This window comes from Trachypithecus francoisi, unplaced genomic scaffold (assembly GCF_009764315.1).
Source record: "Trachypithecus francoisi isolate TF-2019V2 unplaced genomic scaffold, Tfra_2.0 Lachesis_group5, whole genome shotgun sequence".
Lineage (NCBI taxonomy): Eukaryota > Metazoa > Chordata > Mammalia > Primates > Cercopithecidae > Trachypithecus > Trachypithecus francoisi.
Genome location: NW_022681470.1, coordinates 63284320 through 63308521, shown reverse-complemented (window position 1 = coordinate 63308521; position 24202 = coordinate 63284320). Strand labels below are relative to the sequence as shown.

The 24202-nt window shown below is 41.0% G+C and overlaps 1 protein-coding gene across 10 annotated transcripts in view; it reads right to left on the bottom strand.

Moving 5' to 3' along the window:
- SRGAP2 (SLIT-ROBO Rho GTPase activating protein 2) overlaps window positions 1–24202 on the bottom strand; it is a 255006-nt gene that overhangs the window by 97006 nt on the left and 133798 nt on the right. For all 10 annotated transcript variants that reach the window (XM_033198076.1, XM_033198071.1, XM_033198073.1 and 7 more), the window contains exon 4: window positions 23063–23225. In XM_033198076.1, coding sequence (XP_033053967.1) covers window positions 23063–23225 — 163 coding nt within the window. The remainder of the gene's footprint in view (window positions 1–23062; window positions 23226–24202) is intronic.

Genomic DNA, 24202 nt, shown 5'->3' with positions numbered 1-24202 from the left:
AAAAGCCAATTAAGAAATGCTTCCCGGATACTGTCAAATTGTAAGAACATAGCCTACAGCTCTAGGTTTTGTACTGGGGCAAAGAGCAGGCATTCTGAACCCAAGAAGGGGATACTGCTAAGCCAGAAAGTGGCAGAAGTTTGGGGAAAGGGCTAACGAAAGCAGCATCTGGGCTACACAGAACACCATCTCATTTGTTCACATCCTATAACCAAATGATGAGCACATCCACACTGGAGATTAGAAATAGCTCTTGGTTGAACAACAGGAATTTGGTCCAGGAGAAGCAACACCTTGTGAAACATCATTTAATGAAACCTACAATATGTTTAATAAAGTCAGCTATTCTTAGAAGAGCAACCCAGGGCCGGGTGCAGTGGCTTACACCTGTAAACTCAGCAGTTAGGGAAGCCAAGGTGGGTGGATCACCTGAGGTAAGGAGTTCGAGACTAGCCTGGCCAACATAGTGAAACCCTGTCTCTACTAAATATACAAAAATTAGCCAGGCGTAGTGGCACACACTATAATCCCAGCTACTTGGGAGGCTGAGGCAAGAGAATCCCTTGAACCTGGGAGGCGGAGGTTACAGTGAGCTGAGATCATGCCATTGCACTCAGCCTGGGCGACAAGAGCAAAACTCCATCTCCAAAAAAAAAAAAGGAACAACCCAGAGGTTATATAGATATCTGTTAATCTATAAAAACTGTGATATTTCCCCCCATTTCAAAATTTTTCCAGCATTTAAATCTATAGTACAAAATGTAAACCCTGCTTATTGATTCCAAATATAGCCTAAATGGCTCTCCCATCTTCTCTACTCCTCTTCTCACTGCCTTAGATCAGGGCCCCTCTCTTAAATGAACGACTGTAGTAACTTTTTCCCTGTTCTCACATCTCTCTAACATCCAAACATTTCAGAGTAATCTTTCTAAAAGGCAAATCTGTCCATGGCACTCTCTTGGAAATCCGCTAGTAGAGTTGTTTCAGTTAACAAGCATTCTAAAAATTAGTGAGCAAAGGATGAGAAGAAATAGGATATTTACATAGTATCTTCACAAGACACTTATTACAGTGCAAAGGGGAAGGTAGTAGTAACTTTACAGTAAGGAAATCAGGAGACACCCATCCTCTCCGAGTAATCAAAATTATTACCATCAGCAAGCGCCTCCTGATATAATGCACTAAGAAAAATATGATATCTCTTCTATGGTGCTCTTGCCAAAATCGCTTAAACTGAATCCAATCATGAGGAAACCAAACAAACAAAAATTGAGTAACATTCTACAAAATAACTGACCAGAACTCTTTAAAACCATGAAAGACAAAGCAAGACAGAGGAACTGTCAGAGATTACAGGAGACTAAGATGACAGTTCACCTCAACATCATGTGTGATCCTAAACTGAACCCTGAACCAGAAATTTGAATTGGACATTAGCAAGGCACCAAGTGAAATTTCAGTAAGATTGAGAGATTATAGTATTACCTCTGTGTTAATTTCCTGATTTTGATCATTGTACTGTGATTATACAAGATTTTTAAGAAATCTTGACCCCAAATATTAGAAAGAAGGGATTTTAACATTTGGGGAATTTGGGTTAAGGGTACAGAGGAATTTCTGGATTACTTTGCAATCTTTCTTTAAGTCTGAAATTATCTCAAAACAAGAAGTTAAAACAGTAACAATATTACAGGGGCTTCTGCTTCACTGGCTTCAGGGTATAAGCCCTTTTGTGTGGCAGGCAAGGCCCTGCCTACCTCCTCAGCCTCATTGCTTGCCACTCCCCTACAAGGGACCTGTGTGCAGCCATTCTCACCCACACCACCTGTAGTTCCAGAATGCTTTTCACCTGTTATACTACCTTGCTTTCTGCATAAACGGTTTCAACTCCCAGAAATCCCCTATGCTCCCCTCTCCTACACTCCCATTCTTCCTGAGACTCAAAGGACATCATAAGGCAAACCTCACCTCATATTTCCCTCCACCCAAGAACCCATTATTACACTGTATCATCATAGCTTATGTGCATGTCTATTTCTCCCACTAGACACTGTACTCAACATCAGGGGCCATGTCAGTCATCTTCATATTCTCAACACATGGCCCAGAGAGTCATAACTCAATCTGTCCCCAGAGAGTCAGAACTCAATTCACTGTGTATTGAGCAGACATACTGTTTCCACTTAGAACGACCATAATAGCCCAATGGTTTGCCAAGCGCTTTCATAGAAATTCCCTTACTTAATTACAGAATTTCAGAGACGAATCTTAGAAAGATTAGTCCAAACCATTATCTTACAGATTAGAAAACTAAGTTCTAGACAGGTTACAAAGTTAGGCGGCATTCACAGTCAAAGTTAGGCTGTGAGTCAGTGTGAAAGGCAGGATAAGATTCTCACTCCCAGATCAGGAATTTTTTTTTTTTTTTTTTAATTCATGAACTACAACAAGAGCCTCTTTCCTCCAACCAACAAATACCACAGGATGTGTACAGGCAGAATTGTCTGGGCCTGGTGTGGTGCTTGGGGAAAGCATTTAATAAACACTTGCTAAAACGAGCTGAATTACCAGGGAGCAGCACCTCAATTCCTTATTTCACTCAGGTTGAACCTGAACAAGGCATGACTCTAAGGTCTAACCTAACCTGACTACATCTTGTGGGGAATGTGCAGCCAGAATACACTAGTCTTAAGTGAGAAGGCCTGATTTCCCACCTAAGAGATCTCTGATTCAGAGAGCAGGATCCTGGCTTTCCTCCAGGCTGGTGGGAGGATGAGGCAGATACTACATAGCCCCGAGCTATGTGGTATCAGGCCAGAGGCAACAAGCTCAGATAACTTCCTTACATCTAGCTTGGGGAGGAAGCCCATTCAGTGTGTCAGAAATCATCTGCTCTGATTACAACACCCTTTTAAATCTTCCTGGCTCAAGAGGGGATAACTTTAATAATGCCAGCAGGTACAATTAATTTCCATTCCTATTATTCCCCACTCTTCATATGAAGGGGACTGGAAGCATGGAATTAAGATTCCACTGGGGCTTCAGCCTGCAGCTTGAGACAGAAAGACTGTCTTGACACTCAGCAGGGAAAACCTCATCCTGTGTTTCATAAGGACCAATGCTGATCTATCAATGTTTGAAAAATCTGTGTGGCCTTAAGGACAGGGGTAATTCTTTTGTGGTTGGGTAACAATGACTATAAAATTAAATTAAATAAAATAACAAAGCCAAGACAGGATTTGATATGAGTCTAACGAACACTTATTAAGTAAGATTTAATCAAAATGATACTGAAGTATTTTCCATTGTTTCAAAGAAGAACATCTATTTTATCAGTCATCATGTCCTGCATTTAATGTATCGCTAATGTAAAGTATTTTGTGACTCTTTCAATAATTTTTCTTAAATTAAAAATTTAAAGTCAACTAGAAAAGGATATCTTGATTTATGTAATATTTCTCTTTCAAAGCAGTTTCCTATCCTTTGTCATTGTTATCCTCACAAGATCTTCAGAAGGCAAAGTGGGCAAGAAGTATGCTTCTTGTTCAGTTTACAGATGGGCAGATGGGAGTCTGGGAAGGTCAAATTCTTGTGTAGGATTCACAAGAAGGTAATGCAGGAGTTGGAAGTAACTTTGTTTTTAATTCTCTGTCTCAGGCTTACACTGTTATAATCCTTCTCATTATTAGCTGAAACGGCAAGAAAAGTGCTTAAAATTTTAAAGGAGGTTACATTGTAGGCACCACAGTTTCCCAAGATTCTCAAATCCAAATCTAAGAACATTTGTTCAGTTCCCATTCTTCCTGACCCCTTCATAGAACTCATCATTGAGTCTTCTCTCAAGTCCTTTGAGCCATATTACTCTCATTTTCCTTTTGCCCATTTTAATTTGTTATTCTCTCTTCTTTGCTAGCTCTTGGTCTTCTTTCTAGGCCTCAACTACCCTTTACTCTGAATATTCTTTCATCGCCTCAACTGTCATTTTTATGTGGTTTTCAAGTCTTCTTCTAGCTCTTGCCCTCACTAAACCTTCCCTTTACCATGTCTGAAGCTGAAGTCAGAAAATATGGTATGTACTGGACAGAACAGTGAGTAGAATTTAGAAGACCTGGTAGTTTCAGTCACATCTCAACTACTACCTAACTGGGTAAACTAAGGCAAGTTACTTCTCATTGGCTCTCAGCTTCTTCATGAATTACAGGGCTTGACTAGAATCAGTGGCTCTTCCATACACTTCCCTCAATAAATGGCAATTTCAACTTCGAATCGTTCAGGCCAGAATGCTTAGGGTCATCTTTGACTGCTATTTTTTTCATACACCATATCAGTCAAGCAGCAAATCCTACTGGCTCCATCTTCAAAATATATCCCAGAATTTGACCACTTTTCACCATCTCCACAGCTCCACCCTGTTTCAATCCACTATCATCTCCTGTCCTAATTAGTTATAGAAGCTCCCTTAATTGGTCTTCCCTTACTGCTTCCACCCCGCTCCTCCTAAAGCCCTCTCTTCACTTAGAAGCCAGAATAATCCTATTTAAACAGAAGTCAGACTGTATCATGCCTCTCCAGTCCTCCAGTAGTCTCCAAGGCCCTTCCTGATGAGACCTGCTGCCTGCCCCGACCACATCTCCCACCACTCTTCCTCTTGCCTACTCTGTACAAGGTCTCCTTACTGTTTCTCTAACCAGATAAGCACATTCCCATCTCATGGCCTTACTCGTGCACTATTATCTCTGCCTGAAATACGTTCCTCAAAGAGCTAAACAGCAAAATCCCTCATTTCCTCCAAGAATCAGTTCCAGTGCCAGTTTATCAGTGAAGCCATCTCTGACCACCCTATATAAGAGCAATATGCCTTGTACCCCATCCTCTTTACCCTGTTTTATCATCATCTGATATATATTCACTTTTTTATGTATTATCTGTTTCAACTATTAGAATATAAGCTCCATGAAGGCAAGAACTTTTTGTTATCTGCTGTATTCCAGTGCCTAGCACAGTACCTGGAACATGTGAGGCACACTGTAAATATCTGTTGAATGACTAACTGCTGAATGACTAAGTTGAATGACCTCCTCCCACCTCGTGTCAGGCCACCTCAGGTCAGGCCACTCAGTTCTGTCTATAATGTCTTTCCTTTGTCTTCTGGTAAATCTAATTCTTTTACTTCCCACTGCCATTATCCAAGAACTAGTTTCTATTACCCCTCTGAATTATTGTAGCAGGCTCCTATATAGTTTCTTCCAAGCTGAACCACACTGAACTGCTACCAGTGCCACTGGAAATCATGATTTTCAAGATTTCATTGCCCTGCCTAAAATTGTCAATGGCTCTCTTTGACCTGTAATTTGAATTCCTTTGACTGGCATTCAAAGCCTTCTACACTCAGGCTTCAGGCTATTTCCACATATTTCTCCCATTGCTGGTCAAAAAGAGGTCTCTGCTGTCGGACTGTCCTCATGAGTGACATCTCTAATGGGGACAAAGAGGCAGGAAAGGAACTTGGAATCAGATAATATGGAAATCTTCAAAAGATATTTCTGTAAGATAAGAAACGGATGGCTAATTGAGAATCCTGGCAGCAGGTAATTAAAAAAACATCGGCCCAATTCCTTCCCCTCTATGAAACTCTCCTGACTCACTTTTCATGAATCTGTTCTTTTTCCAAGATCCTATAGACAACAAATTGTCTGTACCACTCATTACATTGCTGTCTAAATTGTAACCTGCTTTGGGAGTCTATGGCCTGTCTTTCCAGCTGAGATGTAAGAAATCTGAGATCTTGAACCATGTTTTAAGCTTGCTCTGCAGGCCTTTTATACTGCCAACTTGAATACTGAGCAATTACAGACAATCAAATAATATTATTAAATTGAACTGAATGGGTTGGTAGTGGTTACTTGTGCTTCTGAATTTGAGTAAAGCAATACTTTTTTTTTTTTCTTTAGTCCCTGAAAGGTCAGGTAGATTATGTGGTTTTCCTTGCCTGAGAACTCAAAGGTCCAGAAAGACCACTGACTCTGAGAACAGCAAAAAGATAATGCTTTCTCTACTCTCCACCCTCAAAATGAAAATCAAAATGAAAACAAGGTCATGGGAAGAGGCAAGGCAGGAAGGGATGCAGTGCTTATGTGGGCAGAAGGCTTGGATTATCTTGGCTTTGGAGAAGAGATGATTACAGTTGGAGACTGGATCGCCCAGTTTGTTTTCTGTATTTCCTTTCTATCCTATATGATAACACGCTGCTAAAAAAGATTAGCTTAGAGATTGCAAAGACCACCCTAGCTGGGAGAAGGCACAAGACACACGCTCTTCTACATGAACACAACCAGACACCATCTGACCATAACATAACTTTGCAGAGCACTTTGTTCCCAGGTTTGACTGATGCCTATAGCATTCTGAGAACGAACAGTGAGGGTATGAGTAATTTCATGAGTGTAAAGATGAGGAAACTGAAACTCAGCATGGTGAAAGAACTCCACTGAGCCAGCCAGGGCCCAGGCTCAGGCACAGCGCTGAGGCCCAGATTCTCAGCTAAGCTCAAAGACAATAAGCAAGACAGAAGAGGAAGAAAAAGGGAAAGCAGAAGAGGGAAAAACCCTCTCTCCTTGCCTTATATTAAACGGAAGTAGGGTATTTCCAAATGAAAGCACTGGCTACCTAGTCATCCTAAAAACAAGTGATTTCCAAAAAGACAACAATGAGATTTTTAATTGCTTCTAGATGTACAAGAACATAGTCCAGGGACGAGTCAGTGTAACAGCCAGCTGGTCGTGGTGGCTCATGCCTGAAATCCCAGCACTTGGGAGGCCGAGGCAGGCAGATCACTTGGGTTCAGGAGCCAAAGACCAGTCTGGACAACACAGTGAAACCCCATCTCTACTAAAAAAATACAAAAAACTTAGCTGGACCTGGTAGCCTATGACTGTAATCCCAGCTACTCAGGAGGCTGAGGCACAAGAATCACTTGAACTTGGGGGGCGGAGGTTGCAGTGAGCCAAGATCGTGCCACTGCACTCCAGCCTGAGAAAGTGAGACTCCGTCTCAAAAAAAAAAAAAAAAAAAAAAAAAAAAGACAACATAGCCAAAGAATCGTAAGGAATATATGAAAAAGCTATGGGACAGCCAGAATACAGACTGCTTTACGATCATATAAGCCACATTTTTTTTTTTTTGGAGATTGAGTGTCGCTCTGTTGCCCAGGCTGGAGTGCAGTGGCCGGATCTCGGCTCACTGCAAGCTCCGCCTCCCGGGTTTACGCCATTCTCCGGCCTCAGCCTCCCGAGTAGCTGGGACTACAGGCGCCCGCCACCTCGCCCAGCTAGTTTTTTTGTATTTTTTAATAGAGGCGGGGTTTCACCGTGTTAGCCAGGATGGTCTCCATCTCCTGACCTCGTGTTCCGCCCGTCTCGGCCTCCCAAAGTGCTGGGATTACAGACCTGAGCCACCGTGCCCGGCCATATAAGCAATATTTAAAAGAAGATGTGATGACATGATAAAAATGCTTACTTCAAATGTTAAATGAAAAAAATTACAAAGCTTAATATACAAGGTAACTCATTTTTTAAAAAAAGGTACAAAAAAGATTGAAAGGAAATACATCAAAATGTTAATCATGATTCCAAGTAATTACTATTTTCTTTTTATTATGTTTTTCCCCACAATATCTTGAAAAAACATGTTACTACTTTAAAAAATTTTTTTCTTTTCTTTCATAGCCTTAACTGAAGCTCAGTATCACTTTAACAACTGAGAAAAATCTAAGCTGAAGGGTTGTTTGTTTGCTTCCAAATTAAAGGAAAACTAAAATAAAAATAGAAGATGTTACTTCTCAGTCCTGTCCCTGGGTCTTACTAATAACTGCTTAGCTTACCAAGAGGATGATTCTGGGAGCTCTTGAGACCATGAAAAGGGAGGCTCCTAGGTTCCTATGGTCTTTTAAATAATTAGTGCAAAGAATTCAAATTAATCTATAACTGGAAGTTTCATGTTGAGTAAATGCTGGGAAAAGCTGGATGTAGACCCAAATGATTTGTAGAGAACAGAGAAAAAGGAAAAAAAGAAAAGCAAAACAAAAAACCCCAAGGGCTGGGCTTAAAATCAAAGAAAGGTAGGATCCAGCAGAAAAACTAAGAGACCAGAGAAAGTCCAGTATTACAAGGAAAGAAGATGAAAATGAAAAAAACTAAAGATGCTGTGTCAAAAGAAGGAAAATTTAAATTTTGTCCTCACTCTAAATAAAAATCATGCTCAGACAAGCAGGGAGGAATTCAAAGAAAAAGTTTTGACAAAGGTAAATAGGAGAATCAATAGAAGCCTGTCCTGCAACAAGGGCGGCTAAAATCAAAGGTGCCTACCCTCTCTGGACAAGCTGGGCAAGAGGCAGAATCAGAATAGCACAATGGAAATTCTGACCTGACAGAAGCACAGCAACGTATGACTGCAGAATGCATAAGCCATTATTCCTTGCACAAACACTGGTTCTTTAGCTTACCAATATGACTGCCACCTTCCTACATGCAAGGCAGCAGAGCATGATGATGTGAAGAGATCAGGGGAAGCCAACTGCCTAGGCTTGAATCCCATTTCTCCCATCAACCAGCTGTATAATCTTGAGTAAACTGCTTAAACCCCCTGCCCATGCTCTTATCTACAAATGTGGATGATAAAACCAGTACTCATCTCAAAGTGTTGTGATGAGATTAAATAGGTTAATACATGTAAAACACCTAGCACGTCCCTAGGCATGGTTAGTACTCATTTAGAATTATGCTTTTTTAAAAAAAAATTATTGCTGTGATTCTTAATAATAACAAATTGATACCTAGTCAGCTTGCACACTATTCGTGTGCATGGTTTCTCCCAAGACTAATACGTTTTTACAAACTACTATTTGCATGGTGCCTGATGAGTTATACTAACAATCCTCTCCTTTTCTCAGAGAGGCATCTTTTTTTTTTTTTTTTTTTTTTTTTTTTTTTTTTTTTGAGACGGAGTCTTGCTCTGCCACCCAGGCTGGAGTGCAGTGGCCGGATCTCAGCTCACTGCAAGCTCCGCCTCCCGGGTTTACGCCATTCTCCTGCCTCAGCCTCCCGAGTAGCTGGGACTACAGGCGCCCGCCTCGTCGCCCGGCTAGTTTTTTGTATTTTTAAGTAGAGACAGGGTTTCACCGTATTAGCCAGGATGGTCTCGATCTCCTGACCTCGTGATCCGCCCGTCTCGGCCTCCCAAAGTGCTGGGATTACAGGCTTGAGCCACCGCGCCCGGCCCTTTTTTTTTTTTTGAGTTGGAGTTTCACTCTGTCACCCAGGCTGGAGTGCAACAGCACAATCTTGGCTCACTGCAACCTCCACCTCCCAGGCTCAAGCGATTCTCCTGCCTCAGCCTCCTGAGTAGCTGAGATTACAGGAATACACCACGACGCCCGGCTAATTTCTGTATTATTAGTAGAGACGGGGTTTCACCATGTTGGTCAGGCTGGTCTCAAACTCCTGACCTCAGGTGATCTACCTGCCTTCGCCTCCCAAAGTGCTGGGATTACAGGCATAAGCCACTGCGCCCAGCCTCAGAGAGGCATCTTACAGTCAAGTAAGGGAGGTACAGAGATGACAAAAAGTAACTTGTCTAAAATTATCAACTGATATTAAAATTATCAGATGAATGACTGAACTGGCACCCAATATTTGTAGGCTGACACCATGAATAACACCTTACAATCAGGTTTCTATTATGTGATTTAAAAAAATGTAACTAGAAAATGGAAGGGTCAGACTATCACCACCCTATTCTAGAGGGTGCCAATATTAGCATCACTATCAGTGGATTAACTAGATGTTATGTACTTCCTGCTCTGATGCTACATGAAGTACTAACATTACTTATTATGAATTCTAAGTCACTTGATATCCACCTGGACCTTTAGAACCAACTTCCAACTTACAGGAAATATGGGACACAGGCAGAAGCTTAACAACACAAGTAAACAACCAGACAAATCTAGAAGATGGGAGGTTTTGCAGGACATCTGGCTTGGTCTCGCCAATACAAAAATCTAGTATTGTGGCCGGGCGCGGTGGCTCAAGCCTGTAATCCCAGCACTTTGGGAGGCCGAGACGGGCGGATCACGAGGTCAGGAGATTGAGACCATCCTGGCTAACACTGTGAAACCCCGTCTCTACTAAAAAATACAAAAAACTAGCCAGGCGAGGTGGCGGGCGCCTGTAGTCCCAGCTACTCGGGAGGCTGAGGCAGGAGAATGGCGTAAACCCGGGAGGCGGAGCTTGCAGTGAGCTGAGATCTGGCCACTGCACTCCAGCCCGGGCGACAGAGTGAGACTTAAGGGACATAAAACTAGTGTGTATTAGATACTGGCTTGAACAAACTAGTTGTCAAAGAGATTTTTAGGGTAATTAATGAAATCTTTACATGGGCTGGGTATGAGATGAGAGAAAAGTTTGTTGAAATACAAAGAAGAAGGTCTTGACTAAAGCAGTAGATTACAAAATAGTATGTACAATAAATCTGTTTTTTTAAATCATATTTTTACTTTCTGTATTTTAAAATTTTCTATAACATACATCTACTATAAAATTTAAAAGATTATTCAAAAGAATAGAGAAAAGGAAGGGAGGGAGGAAAGAAGGAGACAGAGAAGGAAAGATGAAAAGGAAAGAGAGAGGAGAAGAAAGGGAAGGCAGAACGGGAGAAAGAAGAGGGGGAGGGAGAGAGGCAGACAGAGGAGGGAGAGAAAGAGAAAGAGAGACAAAGAGAGAGAAAACGTTTTGAATTCACTATTCTTAAAGCCTGGCTTGTGACCAGGTTCAACCATACATTGGAAAGAATAACTTCCCAATATAATGTTCATAGCAGCATTATTTATAACACGCATAATAGCCTGAAACTGAAAACTACCCAAATGCCATCAACAGTTTACCAGATAAAACTAAAAGTCTCATGTCCTAGGAAACCCCTCAGCCCAAGGCAAACAGGATAGTTGGTCATCTTAGGCGCTGTCCACTGTAGGGAAGATAGAATTTGGCATTCAAAGCCTGCCAAGTTAGACGGGCTTGATAAACATCTTGGGCTTCCCATGGAAACACCAGAAAGGCCATGCCTTAAGTATATAGTATATTCTAAGATGAAGGGCAAAACCAAAATGTACCCACTCTAACAAAGTATAAAGCCAAGCCCCCGTAAGTTCAAGGTGATCAACCAGTAATTTAATAGCCTCCTAGAATGAAACTTCACACTCTTCAGAGGAAGATAAGTACACCTAGAGTTTCTATGATATATTATCTACGATGTCCAATATGCAATAAAAGATTAATAGGCATGTAAAGATTCATGGTCAAAAGGAAAAATCAATAAACAGACCTAGAGATAATGTCAATGTTAAAAATAGCAGACAAGAAGTTTTAAGTAAGTACCAACTATGTTTTAAAAATATCCATACAATAATTGGGAGGCTGAAGGGGAAGGATCACTTGAGCCCTGGAGTTAAAGTCTAGCATGGGCACCACGGCGAGACTCTAAAAAAATTAGCCAAGCATGATGGTACACACCTGTAGTCTCAGACACATGAGAAGCTGAGGTGGGAGGATCGCTTGAGCCCAAGGGTTTGAGAGTACAATGAGCTATGATCACACCACTGCACTCCAACCTGGGTGACAAAGTGAGTCTTCATCTCAAAGAAAAAAAAAGAATATATATATATATATATACACACACATATATACACACATCTGAAATAAAAAAATGCATTGGATGGCATTTATAGCATCTTAGATGAACAAAAGAAAGAACTGGTATTTTGTTTGTTTGTTTGTTTTGAGATGGAGTCTCGCTCTGTCATCCAGGCTGGAGTGCAATGGCGCAATCTCAGCTCACTGCAAACTCCACCTTCCGTGTTCAAGTGATTCTCCTGCCTCAGCCTCCTGAGTAGCTGGGATTACAGGCACGTACCATCACGCCCAGCGAATTTTTGTATTTTCAGTGGAGAAGGGGTTTCACCATGTTGGCCAGGCTGGTCTCAAACTTCTGACCTCAAGTGATCCACCCGCCTTGGCCTCCCAAAGTGCTGGGATTACAGGTGTGAGCCACCACGCTCAGCCAAATTGGCAAACTTTAGAAATCATCTAAACCAAGGTATACAGAAAACAAAAATTTGAAAAAAAATGGACAGAACATCAACAAGCTGTGGGACTGAATCAAGCAGTCTAACATACATGCAATTGATATCAAAGCAAAACAGGAAGGAGAGATGGGACACAAAAAATTATTTGCCAAAAATTTTTCTCAAATTGAGCAAAAATCTGATATTTTTCCTATAATTTCTACAAATTAAGATATTTGACAGATCAGGGATTGTCTGAATATTATATTTATCCAAGCCAAATGAATACAATGAAAACCACGCTTACACTCTTATGGTAGTTAAAGTACTAAAAACCAAAGAAAACGAATAAATATTGGAAGCAGCCAAATAAAGAAGGGCTGGGCACAGTGGCTCAAGCCTATCATCCCACCACTTTGGGAGGCCAAGATGGAAGGACTGGGATTGCTTGAGCACAGTTCCAGTCTACAGTGAGCTGTAATCATGCCACAGGACTCCAGGCTGGGGAACACAGACTCCATCTCTTTAAAACAAACAAACAAAAAGATGATATATTACACACAAGTAAGCAATAATAAGAACCTAAGAACCACAGCTGATTTCTCATCAGAAATAATGGAGGCCAGAAGACAAAAGAATTACATATTTAAATTGTTGAAAAAAATTATCTGATTCCATTTACATAAACAAATTTTTAAAAATGGGCAAATACTTATATTGTGTTAGAAGTCATGATAATGGTTACCCTTCAGAGAGTAATGACTTGAAGTGGAGAGAAGGAGGGTTCATGGGATACTAGTAACATTCTTCATCTGGGTGCTGATTACATAGTTGTGTTCGGTTTGTAAAAATTCATTGAGCTGTACACTTTATAATATGTGCATTTTCTCTAAGTATTTTAACTTTCATAAATAGTTTAGGAAAAAAACTTTGCAAAAATAGATGAAAGGTGCAGAGAAAATACACATCTAGGGCCTACTACAGTAGGAGGTATTCACAGTATGAATTTTACAAAAGGTTACTATTATTATTTTGTCATCATCATCCCACAGAAAGTTTTGAAAGACCTAAATAAACCAAAAACCCAAAGCTTCCTTGGGAGGCAAATCTTATTCCTCAATTTGATTTTCAAGCTATTTTAAGCACCTAGCAGCATAATGCTGTGTATACAGTATTCACTAAAATACTCACTGACCGTATAATCTCCTAATTTAGGGTAGTATTCCAATACAAGGTTGCATATGGACACTTTTATTTTTTGTCTACTGCACCTCTCTTTCCCATATTCCATTTCCCATATTCCATTCTATTCTTTAGATTCCCTTAATAATCCTTTGATTTATACAAATTGAAGTACTATTATACCTTTGAAAGTCCTAAATATAGCACCTTGAGCTCTTTTAGAAAAGGCAGATACCTAAGAACTAAAACACCAAAAAGGCAAACACACAAACTAACCTAAGCAAAAGACTACAGACATCTTTGATGCATGCAATCCCTTTGAGCTGCACCTTCTTAAGTCCAAATAAAAGCCTGGACCACCCAGAGAGCAGCCTCAAGGGAGAGCACACAGATGCTGCTGACCCAGTGTCACAGAAACCAAAGCTAAAACACCCCCAACAGCACTAGCTGCAAAGCTCCCCTTGGTGTTGGCTTTGGCAGTAAACCTGATGCCCCTTATCAGCAGAGATACCTTTGAAGTAGCTGGCAGCCTTCCATTCCCTACTCAAATAAGCTCAGTTTCACATCCTATTCTTTTCCCCAAAGAGGATCTTTTCATCAGATATGAGAGAATAAATCTCAATTAATTAGAACAGATTTTTGCTACCAACAAGATAAACTGGGCAACTGGAACAGCTGTCTGTAAAGCACTGTGCAAACACTGTTAGTGACCATGCTATAATGTGGAGGAAATTCAGTCCAATAACAGATACTGAGTTCAGAGGAGCAGGAGGGATATGGTGGACGGGGAAGGGAAGGAGGGTTAAATCACTCATCTACTCCTTCTCCCAAAGAGTTAAACCCTTTCTTAAGGGGGCAGAGCACAGGGACACAACCTTTGGAAAACCATTCTTTTTCTCCATTCATTCAATCAACAGCACCTACCAGGGACATTCAACTATAACAGCATTGTGGGTCACTTCTTCTCTTCTTATTTATGACCATCACATCACCCAACATGCCTTCTCACAGTATCATTATTCACTCTCCTCACACATGCCAAACAGCTGGACTCAAAACACACCATAGGAAATCCTATCCCAGTCCAAAGGGATACCAAACAGATAGGTAACATGCACTGCTTTTAGTTTTAAATCTCCTTTATCCTTTTTAACTACCAGATTCATTTCCTCGGTGCCAAAAGAAATCTGACTGTTGTGGCAATTCTCTTGTGACTGATTCACTAATGGTAAAAGGACATGTTTAACATCTCCAGGGCCCTGGAGAAAAGTATTAACTGAGCCTCTTACATTCCTTCCTCAGCACTCTTCATGCATTCCCCACTTCCTGCAGTGTGAAGGAAGCCAGATTCACCCTTTGTCACCAGATTTATTTATCTGAAGCTAACTTCACCCTTCATCACCCTCCAAGAATAAAGTAGGAAACCACAATGGGTTGCCTAGAGAAACTAGCCTAGATGCTTTAACTCTGTCTGTTGCAGAGGCAAACATGGCTCACATACAGAGAGACAGGATCTTAGGGCATCAGATATTCTCCATGCTCTGCAGTTTCCCCAAGATGGAAAACACTGCAGCAGGGATTCTCAGTCCTGGCTGTAGGCAACAATCACCCAGGCCCTATTCCACAGACTCTGACTCAATTGTGCTGGGGTAGGGTCTTGGCATGGGTGTTTTTTAAATTAGATCAACTTTATTGAGGCATAATTTACATAATAAAATGTACACATTTTAACTGTACAATATGATAAATTCTGTCTAATGTACCACCATGATCAAGATTATGTAACATTATAAAAATGTTATAAAGCATCATTTAAAATGTTATATAATGTAGGCTATAAAAACCCTACAAATTCCCTCGTGTCCCTCAGCAGTCAATCCTTCATCCCCATCCTGCCCCCAAGGCAATCAATCAATGATCTATTCTCTATCACTATAGATCAGATTTGTCTTTTCTAAAATTTTATAGAAATGGAATCATACAGAATGTACTCATTGTGCTTGGCTTCTTTTTATCAACATAATGTTTTTTGACCTCATTTACATTGTATCAGCATTTCCCTTCTTATTGCTGAGTAGTATTAATATATGGATACACTACAATATGTTTTTCCATTCATCTGTTGATGGACATTTGGGTTGTTTCCAGTTTGGGCTATTATGAATAAAGTACCTAAGGCAGCTGTAACAAATTACTGCAAACACGGTGGCTTAAAACAACATACATTTGTTCTCTTAGAGTTCTGGAGGTCAGAACTCCAAAACCAACTTCACTGGGCTGAAACCAGTGTGTCAGCAGGGCTGCTTCTGCTCCGGAGGCTCTCAGGAAGAATTCGCTTCCTTGCCTTTTCTAGCATCTAGAGCTGTATTCATTGGCTCATGGCCATTTCCTCCATATTCAAAGTCAGTGGCATAGCATCCTCTCTCTATGACTCTGCTTCCCTCTGCTTCTATCACATGACCTTCCTCTCTTTTATCTGTAATCTCCTTCTTATGAGGATACTTGTGATTGCATTTAGAGCCCACCTGGCTAATCAAGCATAATAAATATCCCCATCACAAGATCCTCAAATTAGTCATATCTGCAAAGTATTACATGCATACGGCAGCATTCACAGGTTCCAGAGGTTAGAATATGCACCTTTTTTTTTTTTTTTTTTTGAGGGGGGCATTACTCAGCCTATTCCAAAACTTTATGAATATTCAGGTGCAAGTCTTTGTTTACACATATGCTTTTATTTCTCTTGGGTAGATGCCTATAAATACCTGGAATTACTGGGTCATATGACAAGTACATATTTAATGTCATAAGAAACTGCCACTATTTTCCAAAGTGGTTGTACCATTTTCACACTCTCACCAGCAAAATATGAGGGTTCTGGCCAACTTCCTTAACACTTGGTATTGCCAGATGTTTTAATTTTAACCATCCTAGTGAACCTATGGTATATCTTCTTACAGTTTTAACTTGCGTTTCCATCATGACTGTTGATATTCAGCATATTTTCATGTGCTGATTAGCCATTTATATATTTTTATTAGTGAAATGTTCATTAAAACCTTTTCCCATTTTAAAAAATTTGGGCAGTCTGTCTTATTACTGAGTTCTCAGAGTTCTTTATTCTATATTCTGATATAAGTCCTTGTCAGATATACAAGTATTTTCTCATAGTCTGCATCTTGTCTTTCATTTTGTAAATAAAGTCTTTCCAAGAACAAAAGTCCAAGATTTGAGGAAGTCTGATTTATCCTTTATAAAATTTTATAGTTCATGCTTTTTATATCCTAAGAAACCTTTGTTTATTCAAGGTCACAAAGATTTTTTTAAAACTCCCCAAGTAACTTTCATGCTCAGGCAAAGTTGAAAGCTACTGGTCTACAGGGAATCTGACTTGGCTTTTTCAATTTAACCTAAGTTTTTGCCATAGAAACTTAAGAGTCCTAACAGTAAAACAGGAGTACAGTTCACTGCAGTGCTGTAAAAACAAGGATGCAACTGAGTCTTAGCACTGTCTGAACTGACCAGCTTCCAAGCTTAAGTGTGAGCAGCTATGAAGGGCTAGAAACAGGGATTTGAGAAAGCAAAGTCAGAGGTACTTTTAGTGTGTTCCAGCTAAGTAAAAAGAGAAAACAGGATTATCCTCTCTGCTGTAGGAAAAAGCACACCCAAGTTTATTTCAGTTTAAACTGAGCAAGTGGGAAAAATTATATCTGTTCTTGGTGGGCTTCTTTAGAACATGCCCCTCATGGAGACCACAGGCAGATGGGAGCCAAACTTGGTGGTTTTTGGGCATAGTTTTTGAAGCCACCGCATTAAACAAATGAAGGTGGCAGCAATAATATTTGCCCAAACCCTGGTTCCAACAGAGGTTAGACAGACTGAGCTTTCATTACATGAAAGGAGATGTCAGGAGCACCAAACGGGCTCAATTTTCCCTGGAGTCCTAGACAAAGTCAGTCTGTTTTTAAGCTGTGGACAGGAGGCTACTTTCTCCAGATGTTATATTTAGCTAAAAGAATCTCCAACATGGCTTCATGCAAAATGTAAAATATGTCCCAGCAGACCTTACCACAAACCAGAGGGCTAGCAAGGAGCATCCCTTAAGGGGGTTCAATACCATAGAGGGGCCAATTGTGCAGCCACCCTGACATCCCTAAATTAGCTAAATTAGCTGTGAGTCAGATTTTGGGCCAGCTCTCACATTTAATGAGTCCTTGTTTCCCTCTTACAGGGGGCAGAGATATTTTGTCCCTGGCGAGTGTAAACATGCTGCCCTATTTCATTCCCAACTTCTAGCTGCCTGCCCCAACCCCAGGTAGGAAAAACAATCCAATGTTGATGTTCAACATCTCCATACCCTTTGAAGGTTTATGTGCAAAAGAAAAAATCAGGTTAATTCTATAAGTGAAATATCTGAATTCAGTGAAAAAGAGAAAATCCAGGATTTTCTCTTCTCTGCACAACATACTTAGAGAATCCTAATACAGTATGTAGATGAAAATGTTGGATTCTAGAGCCAGGTGACTGGAGTTAAACACTAGCTTCCTTTCATTTTTCTTAATCTCTCTCTCTCTTCTTTTTTTTTTGAGATGAAGTCTCGCTCTGTTGCCTAGGCTGAAGTGCAATGGCATGATCTCTGCTCACTGCAACCTCCGCTTCCCGGGTTCAAGTGATTCTCCTGCCTCAGCCTCTTGAGTAGCTGGGATTACAGGCACTGGCCATCTTGCCCGGCTAGTTTTTGTATTTTTGTAGAGACGAGGTTTCACCATGTTGGCCAAGCTGGTCTTGAACTCCTGACCTCAGGTGAACTGCGCACCTTGGCCTCCCAAAGCGCTAGGATTACAGGCGTGGAGCTACCCCGCCCAGCCCTCTGTTATTTTTTGTTTTTGTTTTTTTGTTTTGTAAAGACAAAACTCTAGTCTGTTACTCAGGCTAGAGTATAGTGGCATGATTATAGATCACTGCAGCCTCAAATCTCTGGGGTCAAGCAATCCTCCCTGCCTCAGCCTCCTAGCTAGCTAGGCTTACAGGTGTGTACCATCTGTACACACCTGTAATTTTTTTTGTCGGGGGGAGGTGGGTAGAGACAGTCTTGCTATGTTGCCCAGGCTGGTCTCGAACTCCTTGCTTCAAGCGATCCTCCCACCTCGACCTCCCAAAGGGCTGGGATTACAGGCTTGAGCCACTGTGCCTGGCCTGCTTAATCTCTTTAAGCCATAGTTTCTTCCTTCATAAAACATCGATGGTAACAATAGTAACTACCTTATAAAATTATGGTAAGGATTAAAGGAGATAATACATATAAAGTGCTTAACACAATACCTGGCACATACAGGTTCAAAATATAATGACTTCTATCATCATAATATTTTCAGTGAATCCTTAAGTTTATACATTAAAACAAGATTTTTTAAAATGTTGACTTTGGCTAGTGACAAACAGACTCAAATTCACATAAAGCACAGGTGTGTACAGCCATACCAGAAATTAAGGTATCTTTTCTAAGCCTAAGTCCCCAGAGAAATGGCTCCTTTTGCCACTGGAACCAAATTTACCAGTAAAATATATCTATTTTATATATTTGGATCCCAATTTGGTATTTCGTGGTTGCTGACATTGTAGATATCAGCACCTGAAGTAATGCTTCATTCTTCAAGAAATTTGGTCTTCATTTGCTGAAGCTAGCCCTCTCCACACCCATATCCACTTTTGTTTGTCCTTATCTGTGGGATTACAATTTACCTATCACAATTTAACAAAGGTAACCTAACAACTGGAAGGAAGCCCCCAGTGTAAGATTCCCTTATCGTCACAGAACTGTGGTATCCTGGATTTGGAAGGCACCATGGAGATCATATAGACCACACTCTTTTTTTAAAGTTTAGGGAACTGAGGCACAAAAAGAAGTCATTGTCCAAGGTCTCACAGTTAATAGCAGAGCTAGGCCCAAGAGAAAGGGTCACTTGGAAAAGGCGTCTCCTCTGATAGCACAAAGCAAATCCCGGGGAAGATTCATGTAACTATAGAATGGCTGAGGACATTCCTTAGGACTCTTATCTGATACTATCTTAACCAGTAGGATTCTAATTCTTCATGTGCAATAACACTCTAAACAAAAGAGGTTAAAAATCTGGGGTGGGGTATGAAGAATGTTTCTTTGCCCATTACTAGAAAGCAGAGAGGCTCTTTACCCAGCCAAAATAGAATGAATCAATTTTTTTTTTTTTTTTTTTTTTTTTTTTGAGGTGGAGTCTTGCTCTGTCGCCCGGACTGGAGTGCAGTGGCCAGATCTCAGCTCACTGCAAGCTCCGCCTCCCGGGTTTACGCCATTCTCCTGCCTCAGCCTCCCGAGTAGCTGGGACTACAGGCGCCCGCCACCTCGCCCGACTAGTTTTTTGTATTTTTTAGTAGAGACGGGGTTTCACAGTGTTAGCCAGGATGGTCTCGATCTCCTGACCTCGTGATCCACCCGTCTCGGCCTCCCAAAGTGCTGGGATTACAGGCTTGAGCCACCGCGCCCGGCCTTTTTTTTTTTTTTTTTAAAGAGTCAGGGTCTCTCTCTGTTGCCCAGGCTGGAGTGCAGTGGCATGATGACAGCTCACTGCATCCTCAGACTATCAGGGTCTCACTCTGTTGCCCAGGCTGGAGTGCAGTGGCATGATTACAGCTCACTGCATCCTCAAACTATTAGGGTCTCACTCTGTTGCCCAGGCTGGAGTGCAATGGCATGATAACGGCTGACTGCATCCTCAAACCCCTAGGCTCATGCAATACTCCCGCCTCAGCATCCCAAGTGGCTGTGGCTACAGGCACAGGCCACCATGCCCAGCTAACTTTTTAAATTTTTTTAGAGACAAGGTCTTGTTATGTTGCCCAGGTTGTTTTTGAACTTCTGGCCTCAAGCATTTTTCCCACCTTGACCTCCTGAGTTGTTGGGATTATAGGCATGAGCCACGATGCTTGGCTGAATCTATTTTTATGATCTGCCAACCAGCTCCTAACTTAAGAGTTTTCTGCCTACATGGGACCTCCCCCACAAGGGAAGGAGAAAATAAATTATTAATGCTGTGGGATAGTAATCATTGGCATGTCTCTAATCGACTACAATTTAATTGATCCAAAGTTACAAAGATCAAGAGAAATTCCTATGATCTGTAACTATACACAACAGTATGAATAAATCTCACAAACATAATATTGAGAGAAACCAGACAAAAAAAGAGTACATACTGTGCAATTCTGTTTATATAAAGTATGAAACCAAGCAAAGCTAATCTCTGCTGTTAAAAGTCAAGACAGTTGTTATCCTTAAGGATTTAGGGTGGGGAGATGACTCGAAGGGAATATGAGGGGGCTTCTAGGGTACAGAAATGTTCTATTTCTTGATCTGGGTGCTGGTTACACAAGTGTGAAGTCAGTTTGTGAAAATGCATATAGCTATTAAATTATGATAGGCATCCTTTTCTTCGGTGAAATGTAATATATAAACAGTCCTGTGAGAAATAAGTTCTTCCTCGCACTCTAGCATAGTAATACACAGCTTAAGGAAGTCAACCCTGAGCGCATGGCTAAGAATATCATTCACAGACAAATTTTTTTCATGGAGGTCATACGCCCCACACCTTGTATACGTGCCATGTACCTAGTCCTTTGGTGAAATATACATGGGGCACTTGAAGAGTCAGGAACACTTGTGGCTTTGATATCTGGCTGCCTTCGGTATAAGCATCTCTGAGATCTGGAGAGGCTATTAAATTCTCTCAGCTTGGTTTTTCTCTAACCTTCTAAGGTTGGGAGAAAAGGGAGCTGAGAGACTGGGTGAAGTCTAGCTAGGTGAACAGATTTTATAAAAGTTGTTTTCTCAGATGAGCAAAGAAAACGGAGGAGGAAACTATCAGTCAAGCCCTTTCCTTCTTGAGATAGTCTAAAAGTGGCTGTCAAGGTCATAGAGACAAGCTGTCAAAATTTCACCTAAATAAGTTTTAATTTTAGTCACACACACGCATCATGAAGTATTGCAGAATAATTCAAATTAATGACAACCAAGCTGAAGCTGATGCTGGAAACCATGGAGGAGATGGTGAGAAGTACCCTCACCCCGAAATGAAGTGTGGCCCCAACCACAGCACAGCCGGGCTACTAAAAGTAGCCAGTGAGCTCTGGGAGGAGTTATCTTTCTCTGCCTTCTTTTCTTCGACAGATGATTGTACCCTCAATATTCTGTCTCTAAGACACAGGGAAAGCACCTTCACGGATGCAATTAGGTAGATGGAAGATTCCAAATCAGTTATTTGATCAGGCTGGTAATTACAGAAAAAAATGGGGTATTAATTCCAGATCTAGTGAAATCTGGAAAACTTTCTAACTGAGAATTGGAAAGCTGATCAAGAGCTTTGACTAGCCGGGCGCGGTGGCCCAAGCCTGTAATCCCAGCACTTTGGGAGGCCGAGACGGGTGGATCACGAGGTCAGGAGATCGAGACCATCCTGGCTAACACTGTGAAACCCCGTCTCTACTAAAAAATACAAAAAACTAGTCGGGCGAGGTGGCGGGCGCCTGTAGTCCCAGCTACTCGGGAGGCTGAGGCAGGAGAATGGCGTGAACCCGGGAGGCGGAGCTTGCAGTGAGCTGAGATCCGGCCACTGCACTCCAGCCCGGGCGACAGAGCGAGACTCTGTCTCAAAAAAAAAAAGAGCTTTGACTGTATTGACTACAATCCTGTTTACCAGTCTTTTCTCTCACACTTTCAAATTTTAATAATGGATTTTGTCACCTGGAAACTGATGAATTCTAAATAGCGCTCTATCACCTTTTTCTACCTATAACTTATAGGAAGATTATTTGCCTTCTGAAAAGTCTTCCGGGGATGTCAACGCTTGAATGGTAGACATGGCATATCATATACAATGGCTGGGGCCTTCACCGCTGTTTGTAACCAAACCTCATGAATAAATGATTCCACTTTGAGCTCAAGCTGAGACAGCTTAGAAAAGAGCTTCCTGGGTTTTCAAGAGGCTAGGTCCATCATTGACAGGTAAGGTGAATTGGCTCCTTAAGATTATCATGATTATTTTGAGTTTTCCTTAGTCAAATTGTTCAACCTATACCCAAGGAAGTATGATAACAATTGAGTTCCGAAAGCATTCAGAGACCCAAAGACAAAGACACATCACGATAAGAATAACCACACTTATGAGCTTACCTTGGCCAAAATGAGACCCTGGGAAGAAAACTAAACTAAAAACATAAATGTATATAAGTTTGCTAAATGAACTAGAATAGGAAAACATAAAATGACACTGTTGGCCGCTTAAGCTCAAAAGCTTCACAAATCACTTTAAGGAAACTTCCCAAAACACAGTTTTTGTTAATAGATGCAGCTTATGAATTATGGTACCAGTCCTGGGTTTGTACCTTGCAAATGTTCCTTTCCCAAGGCTACTATTAATTCAGCTCAGAAAGGAAGAAAGGAATGCCAATTCAAATATTTTTTTCTCCACAAGTATGTAGTAGGGAATGACTAGTGGAAAGCCTATGAAGTGGGCCAATAAGATATTCTTTCTTTTATTTTTCCTTTCTAACTTTTATTTTAGGTTCAAGGGGTGTATGTGCAAGTTTGTTACATGGGTAAATTGCATGTCACAGGGGTTTGGTGTACAGATAATTTTGTCACCCAGGTAATCAACATAATACCTAACAGAATTTCAAAAATTGTGTCATTACTCCACCCAAGAACCTCTGTGACTAGAAATATCTCTGTACCTTTTTAAAGAGTCTTCCTGAGTCCTCGCTGACTTGGACAAATCGAGGAATGATGTTATTCAGGTAGATGTCACTCAGGGTGGTGTGGTCCCTGCTTTCCCGTTTCACCTGGTTTAAGAGGAGATTCCAGCAGTTGACTGGAGAGAGAACATTCTGATCCTTCCTGTGGAGAAACATCAAGGAAAAGAAGTCATTGTTGATACGCAGCCAGGGCAATATCTACAACTATAGTCCGTGTCCTAAAATCACAGCAATCAAAGCCAATCCAGAAATAAAGATATTTTTCCTGAAGCTCACCTCTCTAGTTTTCTCCTTTTCTAAAAACTCAGTGGAGAAAAAAGGAGAAAATAAGGACAAGAAGGAGAGAGGGGGAAGAGGGGATGTAGAAGGAGAAACAGGATTATCAGGCACCTACTATGTTCTAAGAACTTGGTGAATGCGTTATACGTATTATCTCATCTAAGCTCTATCATTTCATTGCAAGAAAAGAACTACCATTATCCCCCTTCTACTGATTAGAAAACTGAAGCTTTTAGAAAACAGAGGTTGTCACTTGTCTACAGCGAATAAGACTAACACAACAAGTAAGAGGGTGCCAGGGACTAGAACAACAGTTCTGCATTGTCTGGCTAGACCAGGTCTAAGGTGATTCTGAAGTCCATCACTTTAGCCACTAAGTCATTTGGTTTATCTCTACGGTAGAAACCAAAGTTAGAGATTTTGTCTAGAGACAAAAATCACTACAGCACTACAAAATGCCCACAAATTTATCCATTGTAGGATTTAATAAAGGCAACTTTGGAGACGTATGCCATTAAAACATTACTGAAAACTCTGGAGTTCCACAGAACATATCTAAGGAAGTTTTGATTTCATTTATTGAGCCATAATCTCATGTCCCATACAATCAAGAACACAAACCATACCTGAACATATGTGTTCCTAAAATGTCTACAGCTTGAGTGGAGCAGTAAAGTGCTAAACCAAGGTACTCCTTTTTTGTTTTTTGAGACAAAGTCTCACTCTGTCGCCCAGGCTGGAGTACAGTGGCACAATCTTGGTTCACTGTAACCTCTGTCTCCCAGGTTCAAGAGATTCTCCTGCCTCAGCCTCCCTAGTAGCTGGGATTATAGGCGCCTG